This window comes from Cebidichthys violaceus, unplaced genomic scaffold, assembly GCF_023349555.1.
Source record: "Cebidichthys violaceus isolate CVI_PGR_0920_01 unplaced genomic scaffold, fCebVio1.0.p SCAF_3, whole genome shotgun sequence".
Classification (NCBI taxonomy): domain Eukaryota; kingdom Metazoa; phylum Chordata; class Actinopteri; order Perciformes; family Stichaeidae; genus Cebidichthys; species Cebidichthys violaceus.
In genome coordinates, this window is record NW_027176483.1 from 21,483,108 (window position 1) to 21,498,263 (window position 15,156).

General features: G+C 47.0%; 2 protein-coding genes across 2 annotated transcripts in view; both read left to right on the forward strand.

Moving 5' to 3' along the window:
* The window catches only part of sntb2 (syntrophin, beta 2), a 28,264-nt gene extending 22,218 nt beyond the window's left edge, over positions 1-6,046 (forward strand). Inside the window, exons 5-7 of the mRNA XM_068722689.1 lie at positions 186-382; positions 2,186-2,376; positions 3,127-6,046. Of these exons, the coding sequence (XP_068578790.1) occupies positions 186-382; positions 2,186-2,376; positions 3,127-3,219 (481 nt within the window). The 3' untranslated portion in view covers positions 3,220-6,046. The remainder of the gene's footprint in view (positions 1-185; positions 383-2,185; positions 2,377-3,126) is intronic.
* Positions 6,047-7,604: 1,558 nt separating this feature from the next.
* vps4a (vacuolar protein sorting 4 homolog A) lies at positions 7,605-13,878 on the forward strand. The gene is made up of 11 exons (XM_068723917.1): positions 7,605-7,824; positions 8,439-8,550; positions 8,667-8,811; positions 8,907-8,968; positions 9,164-9,283; positions 10,007-10,163; positions 10,959-11,107; positions 11,250-11,331; positions 12,471-12,690; positions 12,791-12,931; positions 13,758-13,878. The coding sequence occupies exons 1-11, from the start codon at positions 7,804-7,806 to the stop codon at positions 13,857-13,859; spliced, it is 1,311 nt and encodes a 436-aa protein (XP_068580018.1). The 5' UTR covers positions 7,605-7,803; the 3' UTR covers positions 13,860-13,878.
* Positions 13,879-15,156: the final 1,278 nt, after the last annotated feature.

Sequence of the window (15,156 nt, forward strand, 5' to 3'; positions counted from 1 at the left end):
ATTTTTGCAAGGCATCAGCTGACCAGGACCCCCACCTGAAAAAAGCAACCCTAATGTCATCACCCAGTTCATCCCCTTGCCGACTGCAATAAACAGATGAAGCAAATCAATTTAATTTAGGTGCCAATGCAGATCATCCATGCAACAATAAAGGAGGTGTTGTACTTTCATGTCTCTCCCTCCAGACTGGTTCATTCCGGCAGCGCCCGGGGTTCTCCTGCCCAGGGTTCGGACATGGTCTTCGCCACTCGGACGGGCACAGGGCGGGGCATCGAGTCCCACATCTTCCGAGTGGAGACCCACTGGGATCTGTCGTCATGGACGCGAGCCCTCGTGCAGGGGGCACACGCTGCCGCTGAGCTCATCAAAGAAGTCTCTATTGGTGAGTGTGTGTGTGTGTGTGTGTGTGTGTGTGTGTGTGTGTGCTTGTGCGTGCAATGGGTAATTAGTCTGTAGTAAGAATTTAAAGTCAATACCAAAATCTGCGGTGGACATCGGTTTTCCAAAGTAGTCTCATGGCACAGGTTTAAGGCACTCGCATTTTAATTGCATATCTTCACTTCAACCTCAAGGAGTGACCCCCCTGAACTCTGATTGGCTCTACCAGCTCAGAGGTGGGACTTAAGAGTAAACCGGAGCCGAAGTGGCGCCTATTCTGCCAAAAACTTAGAGTAAGAATACGATTTTGTTTGGATTACAAAATGTTAAAATCAGGAACGTAAGAAACTATAAGATACTGTAATGTCAGTAGTAAAGTAGTGTAGACATGATTAGCGGTTAACTAATGCTATGCAATATCTCACTCTGGATTCCCAGTAAGAGTTTTTACTCAAAACATGATCAGTTTATATAGTATGATGCACAGATTTAACTACCATGCAGTATTATAAAGTAGTTCAACTGTCCCCACCTTGACGGTCTCCAACATTTAAATGCTGCAGCTCACACAGCAACGATCCAAAAAGTAGGAATGATCAATAGAGGCATTGGACGACGTCAACATACGTATTACCCAGCATTCATCACTGCATATCTGTATATGACACAAATACCAAAGAAAGTGCAATGTGTGTGTGTGTGCTCCTGTGTGGTCGGAGTCTGTACTCACAGGTTGGCAGCAGTGAGTCAGCAGCCTTTAAACCACCTTTAAACATAAAGCAAGTGAAGAGAGAACGTATGTGTTCACAACCTGAAGCCCGTATATAAAGGATTTTTTTTAATGTTAAATGTATCTAGGCTATCTTTGAATGTCAGAGTACTTTGACTGTGACAGGAAGCTCCAGACACCAGCTGGCCGTGTGCAGCAGCTCAGAGAGAGCAGCTCTGTGCAGCAGAAGCAGAAGCAGAAGCTGGAGCCAGCAGAGGGGAATGTTTCCACTCTGTGCAGAACAATGGTTGGCTGCCGGAACAGCACTGGATGGCTTGTTTTCCTCCCTCCTTCTCCTCCTCCCCCCTCCCTGTCCTTAGTTGAGCAGAAACATTCAAAGCCGGTCGCGTAACAGTAACACACATTGAAGTGTGCTTCGGGATCAAATGACATGGCGGTTTAAGCTGCAGAAGGAACGTTTTTACATGGAAGATAGGCTTGTGTTTATACGCCGTGGATTAAGTCTGTCTGAGGCTACGTCCACACTGCTACGACCTCCGTCCACACGGCGTTTCAGCACCGTTGTCTAAATGATCTCCGTCCACACGAAAACACCTGAAAACGAATATATCACGTTTTCACGTACACTGGGCATGCGCCGATGTAAACCGATCTCTCTCTCTCTCTCTCTCGCTAACTGTGACTCTGCTTTCTAAATGGAGCATAATGTACTAAATGAACATCATGCTGTATTGAAGAAGACTGTAAACTAGAGATTGAGACCATAAACTCATGTTTACAATGTTTACTGAGGGAATAAATCAAGAGAGAAGTAGAGTCATTTTAGACTAGACTTCTATACAACCAGAGGAGTCGCCCCCTGGTGGACACTAGAGAGAATGCAGCTCTAACACACTTCTTCATTAGCTTCTCGAGGCAGAAATGGAGGTTGCCGCCTGGTAGATTTAGTCACCCTCACATCCACACACATCCCTCACCCCCACTGAGCCGTGCTCCTGCTATAACGTGAAGCTCATTCCTCTCTCTCTCTCTCTCTCTCTCTCTCTCTCTCTCTCTCTCTCTCTCTCTCTCTCTCAGGTTGCACGTTAAACAGGCAGGACGTCCGGCTCACGCTGCACTACGAGAAGGGCTTCACGGTGACGAGGGAGCCAGCAGAGCCGGCGGGGGGCGCCGTGCTGTATAGATACCCCTACGAGAAGCTCAAGATGTCCGCCGACGACGGGATACGCAACCTCTACCTTGACTTTGGGGGTCCAGAGGGAGAGATGGTGAGCTGAGACAATAATGAAAGACACGATAATATTTGATACTTTCACCACTACCATGACTTTTCTCTCCTGCCAGAGAGTCGTTGATCAGTTCGGTGTACGACACAAAGACACTGAAACTATTTATCATCGATGCATCAAGAAATCATTTCATTGTTTCTAGCATCTTACTCTAATAATAACTCAAAACTATTCTAGGTCATAAAGAATAGTTCAAGTGTGTGTTGCTTCAAGCTCATTCATTTGAGTGACATGACTTCATTTCAACATACCTGAATCTCCTATTAAGGAGGTTTTGTTGCATTGTGGGTAATGTAGCAGCCAGGTTATGACAGGGAAGAAGAGAGCATCAAAAAAGATACAAAAACAACTAGAGACCGACTAGAGACTGGATCACATGACCAGTGACTTCCTACCCCCGATGCTCTTCTGGTAAAACTGGTAACGTTTCTGAAGTACAGCTTGCTCGCTGTATCGCAGTGACAAATCTGTCCACAGACAGACAGACAGACAGACAGACATATAAACACTTGTGCTCCGTGATAACGACACCGATTTGTTTCGCTTTGTACAGAATTACAAAATTTTCTGTAAAATGGCAAATAACTGTTGCAATGAACACGTTAGCTTGGAACCAGAGTCGATAGAATAAAGTGATCGTTCTCATGCAGGGCGTCGTTTACCTCAGAACAGACTGACTTCTCTTTGTGCCTCTTGTTGACCCCCTGAACTCCTCCCTCCGTCCTCCAGGTGTTTGACCTCCACTCGGGTCCAAAGCCGGTGGTGTTCGTCCTCCACTCCTTCCTGTCAGCCAAGCTCACCCGAATGGGCCTCCTGACGTGAAGCGGCCGACCACGAGACCGTCCTCTGTCAGGAGGAGGAGGAGGAGGGAAGACGCTCCCAAAGCGCTGATACCGGGGTGTTGATTTTCAATTTCCTTTTGTTCTTTTTTTGTTTTGTTTTGTTTTGTTTTCCAATTTCTCCATTCACAGCTGAAGCTGCTGGGCGGGTTTGACCCCCTCAAACTGTTGATTGTCTGAAAGTTGTGCCTCTTCTTCTAACTTCTCCTCGGCCGATTGCAATCATTGGCATCGCGAGGTCGGGAAGAAGGAGGTGGAGCTTTGCTTGAAGTCACGAGGCGTCGCGAGACGGTTACACTCACACAAAAAAAGTATTATAAAATAAAAGAACATTCCATTATATTCTGTATATCTGACACGACGTTAACGACTCCGTGACCCGTGCGGTTCTAGCAAAGTGTTCCTGAAATGCAGGAAGGATTTTTAGACGATGCACAGCCAGGCTCAGCTCGGTGAATGCTCCCTGTTTGAACTCTATGCCTAACATTCCACGACAGCCTTCCAATGTAGTTTGGGCTCTTCTTAATGCATCTGTGTGGACGCTGGTTCACCGTCAGACTGCAGTCTAATGAGCTGTGTGTGTGTGTGTGTGTGTGTGTGTGTGTGTGTGTGTGTGTGTCGGCTTGATAGTGTGCCCGCTGTCTGACAGACTCTTTCTAGCACATTATCCCAAACTACTGTCGTAATCAGGAGTGCCAACTGTGCCTTTTTACATGCAGTCCAAGACACTCTTTGTATCGTTTCCTCTTCTTTCTTTTTTTTTTTAAATTCCGCACAATAAGAGAATTTTAAGCTTTCGACATGTGCAAGCAATAGTATTACTCTTACAGTGTAAACCATGTTACTTTTTTAAAGTGTGTATCTCAAGATAGCATGACTCCCTGACATTGAACTGTGTATCTGATGATGAAATATGCCATGAGCTTGTGTTCCCTCCCCTGACCTACACTACCACGCCGTCTCCGGGTCTCGTTACCGATCCTACGGCGGCATTTCTCTGCTTCAGGACTGTTAAACGTTTCATTGTGGGCCGAAACAGAAGTACCGTTGTGTTTGAATGGTCAATAACACCAAATACGTCTCGCCTCCTGTGAACCCCCTGAGCTACAGAACGGTATTTAGTCTTTTACTTCCATGTGAGTCTAAGAAAGTTTGAGGAAATAACCTTTTACTCAATCGAGTTACTTCCTTTTGGAGCTTTCAGCCGCATCTCAGGGTCTCTGTTGTCGTCACGTGACTTGCGTAGTAGGTGTCGGTGTACCGGGACAGGCGGGGGTGTCGGTGTACCGGGACAGGCGGGGGTGTCGGTGTACCGGGACAGGCGGGGGTGTCGGTGTACCGGGACCGGCGGGGGTGTCGGTGTACTGGGACAGGCGGGGGTGTCGGTGTACTGGGACAGGCGGTGTCCGGTAGGAGACGTGAACAACCTCCTCCATCTTTGGCCCGATCCCAACGTCCGCCTTCAAGGACTGTTGAAGCGCGTTCCCGCCAAATCCGTGACGGTTTAGAACTGTCCCACTGTCAAATCATCAGGCGGACATTTTCAGCACCTTTATGAACACTTTCCATACGTCTGCGTTTGAAAATCCTTTAAGTACCCTTTAATGACCAGCTGATGGATCACATGTGTGTTACTTGTAGGAGTTAGAGTGAAGGACTTTTATCTTTCACTTTTTAGCAATTTGATCAATTGGTGCGCCCCGGGCGTTGGTTCAGGCGTCGCTGTTTTAACGATGTAGCGAGAGCGAGGTCACGCGAAGACAACCGCCGTCCACCGATGAAGGCCGTGAGGTGCAGTTGAAAGCTCTGGAAGAAGCCAGTAAATGGACCCTAGAGTTAAGGTTATATGTCAAACAATTCAGTTTAATGCTCTTAAGAAGCACCATCTTGTGATTTCTGTCAAAAGGAAACCCCATCAGCACATGTGTTTATCTCCGTCACGCTCTGCTTTACCTACAGTAACCCATACATGACTCCAGCTGTCTCTTACCTCCAGGTGGGTTGAGTTACATCCTTCCTTCAGGTGCTCCGTTCTGTCCAGTGCCTCGTGTTGAGACTCGGTAACGAGTTCAACGTGACCCTAATCAACACATTTTCATAAGCAGTCGGTTGGCTCACGGTACAGCCCGTCCCTTCAGTAGAGCCTCTGTTGGACACAGCGGCGCATTGTGTCCACTGACATGTCCCCTCTGTCCTCAGATAAGGATCTCAACCCGGCTGAATGACCCTGGTTCCGTTCTGGACTCTGATGTCCTTGTGAGGGTTTGAACACGACAATGTGCCCTTATAGTTGACACGGTTAACGGAGCTCCAACACGTTACTTCTTTCTTTGTGCGCTTGTTGCGTTTGGTAAGTCTTCTTCATCCCGCTCAACCTTTCTCGTCACGTGGATCTCACCCCCGGCACAGAAGTGATTGTCTGACGTTGATCAACCTTCTACAAGCTGCAGGCCGTCCCTCCTTCAGCTCGATGCACTAACCAATCGAACCCCTTTAAATCTGTGAATGTACACCTCTCCTCCTCACCTCTCCTCTCGGTGATTATGTTTCATCTCCTTATGATCTGAGCTCATCCTGTCTATGCAAAGCAATGCTTCAAAGAAGTTTTTTTTTTTTTTTTTTTTAACCAAAGGTAATATCTTGCGTCACACACAATCATTGAGCTGATGAGTCACACCGGGATGAAGCGCTGCTGCAACAACCTGTCATATGCAAAGTATTTTAGACTTCCTTCCAAGATACCATATACACCGTATGATAATGTAATAATCTCATATGTAAATACCTACCAATAAAACTGTTACAAATCACATGAAGGGACGTGTGCTTTGAATTGAAGTGTTGTTCATAACGTAGACAATATTTACTTCTGATTTTACGTATTCGAGGCGTATGTGTCTTTTTCAATGATGGCAGTACTACTGAAACATCCATGTACTGCTGCTGTAGCACCAGTAGGAGTGCTGGGCGGGAGCAGCAGCAGTCCCTTGATGCATCTCCCACTTTACCACTGGTCAAGTTTAACCGAAAATATCAGTAAAAACTAGAAGACTCGAGTGTGTTTTAATTTTTCAAAAAAGTTAAAAATGGAATTTAAAAGTTGTACAAAACTTAATGTATGAAAGCTGCGGAACATTTGAGGATAAGTAGATAAGAGGTTAAAAGCAGCTAACGCATTATGAAGAGGTGGAAAAGTGGGAAAGGGATAGAGGATGCACACTTTCAAGTAAGCAATATAAGGAAGGAGGATTTGAGTTTAAGGCCTTAAACATGCTCAAGTCTACTAAGGAGACGAGGTTTGCTCTGTCTTTATTGGAATAATCTTTATTATCTTTATCTTTATTTTCAATCCTTTTAGAGCTTTCAATTTCGATAAGATAGGTCCATCTGAAGTGACCTGCTTCTTGTTATGGTTTTGAAAAACATAAATGCATTATATTGTACTTAACCACAGGTATGTCTGTCAAAAGAAGCCATAGTATATCTAAAAAGTCATGAACATGCCATTGTATGGTATGTTGAAAATAGTCAAAAACATATGTCAAAAAAGACAAGAAAGAAAGCGCTAGTATAGCTGAGGCTGAGGAGACGACCACAGCTGTGGAAAACGTCCCGGGTGGTACCGGTCCCAAAGGCCCCGTGACCCAAGGACCTCAACAGCTTCAGGCCGGTGGCGTTGACGTCCCACCCGATGAAGACGCTAGAGAGGCTGGTCCCTGGTGAGCTCATCTTTGGACCCACTTCAGTTCGCCTACCAATCTGGCATCGGGGTGGATGACGCTGTCCCCTACCTGCTGCAGCGCAGACCAGATTTCACTGCACATGTGTTGTATCCCAATTAAACACCCTGTGACATCTCCTCTTTTTAAGGCCCAATCTCAAAGTCCACACTCAAGAGCTCACAGACTTCAAGGTCCGTGAGGGTCTAGAGCTGTCCTGCTGTTAAAGGGCTCTCTATCAGACATGTTGAGCCCTTTATGAACCCCTTCAGTAAGTCACCAATAGATGCAGACTTTTGTCCAAGGGAATTACCCACAAATCATTGCAATGTGACGTTATGGAGACGTAAAATCAGAGGATATTTATTTATTTATTCATCAAATATTTGATTTTGTCATTGAAGCTGTTCGGACAAGTAAATAGATTATCTGAAGTTACCTCTTATCTTGTGAGGAAAGAGTCTGGAAGACTCAGGGTTCAGGGTTTGAGGCTTTAGGGGGACATTGGGATTGGGCCCTGGTTCAGGGGGACATATCCATTTTGGGCCCGCTCACACTACATACTCCGGTACAGCAGGTGGCGGTATACACTTTATAATCATGAGTAACGATTGCAAGCTGCCATTAAATAAAAGAAAGAAGAAGAAGGAAGCCGCAGCCTCCTTGTTGCTGTGGTTTTGTTGGCTCGAGGCAGCTAGCTGTCATATTAGCTAGCGGTTAGCTAACGCACTGTTGTGTCATGTCAACACGGGGCTGCTAACGGGTTCATCTCTTCACATATCCGCCTTTGGGTCGAGTCGGGGGGGATATAGAGAGTCTGAGCGCCGAGAGTACAAGAGTGAGATGAAATGACAACGTCAACACTACAGGTAGGCGACTGTTAGCTAGCCACCGTTAGCGCGCTGCAGCTGGACACAACTCGGCTTTTGTTGCGCTAACGTGCTAGCAGCACAGCTGACGCTAAAGCGCGCTGATGTTGTGAGCGAGCCAGTTGAGCTAAACAGCGCACTGCCCTGGAAACAACATTAGCGTTAACGAGCTATTCCTAACGTCACTGTGCTAGCTAACTATGAACAATAAAAACAATATCATGAACTCATTCTGGTGGGGGTTATGCATCTGTGTATTGCTAACTTTAGCGTCTCAGCTCTGCTGGAGACTGTTTATAACGGTAGCAGCCGCTCCCTCACCGTTAGTTTACAAATAACATGGAAAACTCAGGTAGCTATAGCTGACTTGAGCCACAGCACAGTGCATTTTGTTGTAGGATCCCTTTGTACAACATGCTGTGTTATGCTAGTTGTGTAATTTGTGCTTTGTTTGTAATTGATGCTCCAGTGTTGACGTGTGCAGACCCATGTGAGGATGACTCACGTGTTCATTCCCTGCCTTCCCCTCTCCCCCCCCCCCTCCACCCTCAATGCATCTCACGTCTACACCCACATCTGTCCTCTGACTGCATGTATCTGCACCTCTGCTGCAGAAAGCGATTGATCTTGTGACAAAAGCCACAGAGGAAGACAAGGCGAAGAATTATGAGGAGGCCTTGCGTCTGTACCAGCACGCTGTGGAGTATTTCCTACATGCCATCAAATGTGAGTCCCGCACCCTGACGTCCAAGTCAAGTTAGCTCTGTGACCCTCCCGTCAGCGCAAACGTTGTTGGGCGTTCGTTCACGTTGTTGTGTTGGAATTTCGTCTTTCCCCTTCAGATGAGGCCCACAGCGACAAGGCCAAGGAGAGCATACGAGCAAAGTGCATGCAGTACCTGGACCGAGCGGAGAAGCTGAAAGACTATCTGAAGAATAAAGACAAACAGGGCAAGAAGCCCGTGAAGGAGGCGCAGAGCAATGACAAGTACGCGGCTCCTCTGCCCTCTCTGGGGAAACGTGCTCAACGTCTGTGGGCTCTGCTGTATTGGTGTGAACCTCTGCGTCTGTGTTCCGGTGTAGGAGTGATAGCGACAGCGAGGGTGAAAATCCAGAGAAGAAGAAGCTGCAGGAGCAACTTATGGGTGAGTGTACTATTGACTAACACCACGCTGCTTCTTTGTGTCTCCACCTGAAGTGATTGTATGGAAAGTGTTGAATTGAATGCATTGCTAGTAGTCCGGGGGCCGGTGGGGTTGTGTGGTCTACAGGTGTTCAGTCACCTTGAAAGAAGTTGTCTTCCATCTGCGTTGTCATTCATGCCCTGCCTGTGTGTCCAGGTGCCATTGTGATGGAGAAGCCCAATGTGAGTTGGAACGATGTGGCCGGACTGGAAGGAGCTAAGGAAGCTCTGAAGGAAGCCGTCATCCTGCCCATCAAATTCCCTCACCTCTTTACAGGTACTGGGGGGCGTTCCCCCGCTCTACTTCTGTTTACGGCTAAAAATGTTCATCAACAATTGTATAAGTTTGTGACGATGAAGGGAAATACAGAGTTCAAACTGAAATGTTCTTTGGAAAGACATTTTGATATTCAGTTTATCATTCAGAATCAGATCAGAATCAGGTGTTTGATAGAAGAACGTTACACACACACACACACACACACACACACACACAAGGGGATTGGTGCATAACAATAAACACAGTGCAATAATATAAGAAATATGAACATTTACAATAAAATATGGTAAACAAACAAATAAGAGTACGTTAAAACAAGTATGTTATTAAAGTGTCATGTGTATATTGATAGAGAAAAGATGTGCAAGGGTGTGAAACTGTAACAAATTGTCGTGGGGGTGTAAGTGTCTGAGTCCGTGGGGGGTCCTGGGTTATGGTGGAGCTCCACAGGGTCGCTGATGGAGTCACACAGAGCGCTAGTGGCCCACAACCACCTCCACAAGCTGTTTAGTCCGCACCAGGTCGATCCCCCACCTGTAGGCGGACTCATCCCCACCAGAGCTGAGTCCACTGAGGGTGGTGTCAGAATCGTCTGTTGTAGCTCATTTAAATATCACTAGAGAAATGTCTTGTCAAACAGCATGTTAGCATTATCTCTTTTGACTGTACCCTAGTATGACAGCATGTGACGACATCTCTTCTGGTCCCTTGTGTTCTCAGGCAAGCGGACTCCGTGGAGAGGCATCCTGCTGTTTGGCCCTCCGGGGACGGGGAAGTCGTACCTGGCTAAGGCCGTGGCCACCGAGGCCAATAACTCCACCTTCTTCTCCGTCTCCTCCTCGGACCTCATGTCCAAGTGGCTCGGAGAGAGTGAGAAGTGAGTCTTTTCTGCAGTCTTAAGCTGTTCTCTGCAAGTGTATTGTAGTGAAACAATGTAGCAGAATGATCAAAAGTAAATGATGAGAAAACACACATCAGCATTCAGTTATCACTCAGAAGCTGCTACTGTAAGCTGGGCCCCCTGGGCCTGAACCCCTCCCTTCACAGTAGGACCCTGGACCTTCTCACACAGAGACGGTGAGACGGACGGAGCCGCGATCACAACCCGTCTCTCAACGTCGATGAGACGAAATCGATGATGGTTGTCTTCTCATCACTGGATCCCGTGTGAAGCAAGTCGGGAGCACCGAGTTTCTTGATGTGCACGTCGCTCGTGACCTGGTCAATGTAACGGCAGCGCCCTGACCAACGAGAGACTCAACTGCCGCCTCCGGCTGCAGAGAGCCAGCTTCCCTCCACCCTCCAGGGAGTGTCCCGTCTGGTACCGGGACTGCATCAACTCAGAGTCCGTCTTTGGACCCTCTCTCACCTTCCTCCATGACATCTGCTCTAAATGCTGGCCTCCACGTTTACAAAAGACCCCTCCATGGACCCTCCACTCTGCTGGAGGAAGATCCTCCAGACTCAGCAACACCCTGCTGCCCCCGAGCTCCACATAACAAGCATTTATTTACACTGCTTCTGTTTTTCTCTGTTTGCTATTGCGCTATATGTTAGTGTGTTAGACTGGCAGCGCTCCGTCTGTGCCGCTCTCCGCCTCTTTCACTCGCTGTCGTCATTACGGAGCGCGCCTCTTTTAAGGTTGCTGTCCCCGTGTCTCCGTGTCTCCCAGGCTGGTGAAGAACTTGTTCGACCTGGCTCGCCAGCACAAGCCCTCGATCATCTTCATCGATGAGGTGGACTCGCTGTGCGGCTCCAGGAACGAGAACGAGAGCGAGGCCGCCCGCCGCATCAAGACGGAGTTCCTGGTCCAGATGCAGGGTGAGCCAAATGAAACGAGAACAATACCAAAAAAAAGTGACAATAGAAACTACAAAATCATCTTAAATATGCTAACACAGAACCCTGTATGGACACAGAAGCAGAAAGACATAGAGCTGACTGAAGCGCTCTGGTTTTGTAGGTGTGGGAAACAACAACGATGGAGTCCTGGTTCTGGGAGCCACCAACATCCCCTGGGTGCTAGACGCTGCCATCCGCAGGAGGTCAGAGGTCACTTCAATGCTCCTCTTTTCGTTTTGTTGGTGTTTATCTCACCCTGACTTTGTTTTATTGTCATTCAAATAAGCTCATTGTGTTTTCGTTGGCTTAGACAGAGCTGTGTATTTCTACATGTGGAGCGGGTGCTCTTCACGGAGTCCACCGTGTTGCTACGGTAGCCCAGAACGGACAAACCAAACACCGGCTCTAAATGGAGGCGTTCACGTTTTTGCGTCGGCCACCGTAGTTCTGCTCCAGGCTCCTGGTGTTTGGGATTCGGTGGTTTCTAGTAGCAGTAGTGGCGTTGTGGACCATTGTTGATCCGCCCTCCTCTTTAAAGTTAACCATCACAGTGTGAGATACAGTTTACTGACGACCGTTATCGGACAATATGCAGTTTATGCTTTTCTAGTTCCCTGATGTTACATTCTAAACCGTGTTTACGTTCAACAGAAGGAAAGCTAGTAACGTTAGCAGCGTCGCTAACAGCTAACGAACAAAGGTTCCGTTGACTTACATTATGATGCGTTCAGGCTCAGTTTTTTAGCATTAAAAAATACAACCTTTTGTTCCCTAATCATTTGAATTTGGGGGTTTTATTCAAAAACATAAAAGCCTCGTAGACCAGCTGCTATAATCAAACAAAACCGATCTGGATCTGATAATATGGATCACCAATGATCGGCAATTAGTATCGGCAGCAAAAAAAGTGTGGTCAGGAATCTCTGAAAGTTAGACTTGTTCCCTCTTTTCTTTTGTGCCGATGTGATCCGTGATCTGAACCGTGATCTGAACCGTGACCTTTAGGATCTGTTGCTCCCCTGTCTAGCAGTGAGGTTTGCAGATTCCTACTAACTGAAGACCCCACCGCTCTCTCCTCCCTTTCCAAGAGTAAAAAGGGCCATCCATACCATAATAACACTGTTACTAGGAGCAACGGGTGCCACTCTGCAGCTCACGTTACCGTGGCTTCACACGCGTGTCGGAGGACTACGGTGGCCTTTCAGTAGTGTTTGGTGAAGAGGACCGGCTCTTTTTCTAGATATGAAGGTCTCACTCTCAGCTAACGGAGAGGCAGGCGATTATACACTCATGAAAACATAGTTGTGAATGTTATATTCCATCTCTGGGAACATCTTGTCAGGTTTGAGAAGCGTATCTACATCCCTCTGCCGGAGGAGCCGGCTCGGGCTCAGATGTTTCGTCTTCACCTGGGAAACACGCCACACAGCCTGAGCGAGGCCGACCTGCGGCAGCTCGCCCACAAAACGGACGGCTACTCCGGCGCCGACATCAGCATCATCGTCCGGGATGCTCTCATGCAGCCGGTCAGGAAGGTCCAGTCCGCTACCCACTTCAAGAAGGTGAGCTCATCGGAGCTGTTACATGTCAGTGGGATTCCTGTTCTTCTCAGTTGTTTTCCAGTTTCTTTTGAGCCCTTTGCTCCTTGTTCTTCCTCCTCAGGTTCACGGTCCGTCCCGCAGCAACAACCAGCTGATGGTGGACGACCTCTTGACTCCTTGTTCCCCTGGTGACCCTGCTGCCATAGAGCTGACCTGGATGGATGTGCCTAGTGATAAGCTACTAGAGCCCATAGTCTGCATGGTGAGACACACACACACACACACACACACACACACAGACAGACACACAGACAGACAGACAGACAGACAGACAGACAGACAGACAGACTCAGAGGAGAGACCAAACTACCGTTTGGTCACCGTTGAAGGTTGGATGTGAGCAGCTGCACACACTTGCAGGGTGATTTATATTTTTATATAAATATATATATATTTGGCGTACGTGCATTTCCTGAATGCACGTACGCCGTAGAGGTTGCATTGAGTTATTATTATTATTATTATTATTATTATATTTTATTATAGTTATAAAATAGTATTGGGCGAAGGACAATTGAAGACGTTCTCGTGATACAAATGTAACATTTAGTTTTTTAGAGAAATGCAGTTTGAAGGAGATGTTTTTACAGCAATATAAAAATGATATGAGAGGGAATAATGACCTGCTAACCTTTTTATTTTGAACACTTATTGGATCAACACTCTTAATCGGACAATAAGCAAGTTCAGGTATCAGAACCTCTCTAGTCATTTCAGACCTCCAGAGCAACAACAAGAGAAGACAACATACATTTTGAAATGGAACACTCCGTCCATTAACCTTTACAACAAGATCACATGAAGACATGTAGGTCATCACATACACACTAATGAATACCGACACACACACTGCTGGAAATAGAAGCTGGTAAAACGTTGTGAAGAGAAGCAGTAGAAAGGATACACTAAAAGTATATGTACACAAGAGTCCACATCAGACCCCGGATGGAGGAGGAGTTACATTACATTAGTTGAATATGAAACATTAACGTAAACCCAAATGTCTCGTCTGTCCTGTTCCTCTGCAGTCGGACATGCTGCGCTCTCTGTCCACCACCCGTCCCACAGTCAACTCTGAAGATCTGCTGAAGGTGAAGAAGTTCACAGAGGACTTTGGGATGGAGGGCTGAGAGACACCCCCCCCCCCCCCCCCCCCCCCCCCCCCCCCCCCCCCCCCCCCGGGCCACGAGAAGGGTCAAACTGCTCCCAACTCATCAACCCCCCCCCCCCCCCCCCCCCCGGGCCATGAGAAGGGTCAAACTGCTCCCAACTCATCAACCCCCCCCCCGCTGTACCGTCCTGTAGGCCTTCATCTCTCTGAGCGCTTGGTTCACCGCCTCTCGTGGATTTCAAAATAAAGGACCGGTCTGTTTGACTGCCACAGTTTTTGAATTCTTGGAGGAAGTTGACCAAACGCTACAGTAGAGCATGTCGGTGTGATTTGGTTTGGTGGACAGCAGAGTCCACGTCGTTCCCTCATTTCAGACGATGTCTCGGTACCGAGCAGCCGCTGCAGCGTGTTCACCACCAGAACGATTCAGCTGACCGGCATCGCCGTGACGACGGCTGCTTCACAATCTGAATGCGTTCGTTTGTCCCTCTCTGAGCCCATTCCGTCTGAGTGAAGGACTGCACTGTTTTTTTTGTACTTTTTCTTTGTTTTTGCCTTTATGCACTTTGCTTTGGATCGCAATGAAGGACAGTGACGTCTAATGAAGGAACACAAGAAGAAGATGGTTCTCCTGCCAGGCATGTGAGTGTGTGTGAATGCAGCTCCTGTGTTTTTATGAAGCTTGTTTCTTAATGTATTGAGCCCTGTTGTTATCTTATTTGTATGAAGTTAAATGAGTGACTCCTCACTGCCTCTGTGTGTCTGCATCAGGCCTCATGTTTCACATTTACAGAACCAGAGGTGCGCTTGATTTAGAGTCACGCAGCATATTTCCTCAATCCAAAAACTTTATTGAAAAAGTTGTAAACTCAATCTCACCACATGATTCATGTTGTAGCTATTCTGGAGCTTTTGGTCGTATCACATGATCTTCCTCAGCAGATGAAGTGGTGTGAATGTTAAAATGAACATTTTCTTTCCTCAAAACGACGTTTCTAATCTCAGCTCCTGTTACTTTATTTAAATCAGCTTTCTGCACTCCATTTCCCAGAATACACTAGTCTTGAGTGTGAGCTATACTGTGACGTCTTCCCTTTTGTTGTTTGTTTTCTTTTATTGAAGTCTGTTCAGAAGCTCAACACCTTTTCTTCACGTTTAAATGTGAGCGGTTAGTTCAGTTTGCTCTGCTGTGAACCGATGAACAGTGTTACTGAACACTTCCTCTACAACTTGACTGACTATACTAGAGATACAGTGTTTACATTTGCAGTATTTATTTGTTGTTTCAGGATAATGTTTCTTTTGACATGTAACTG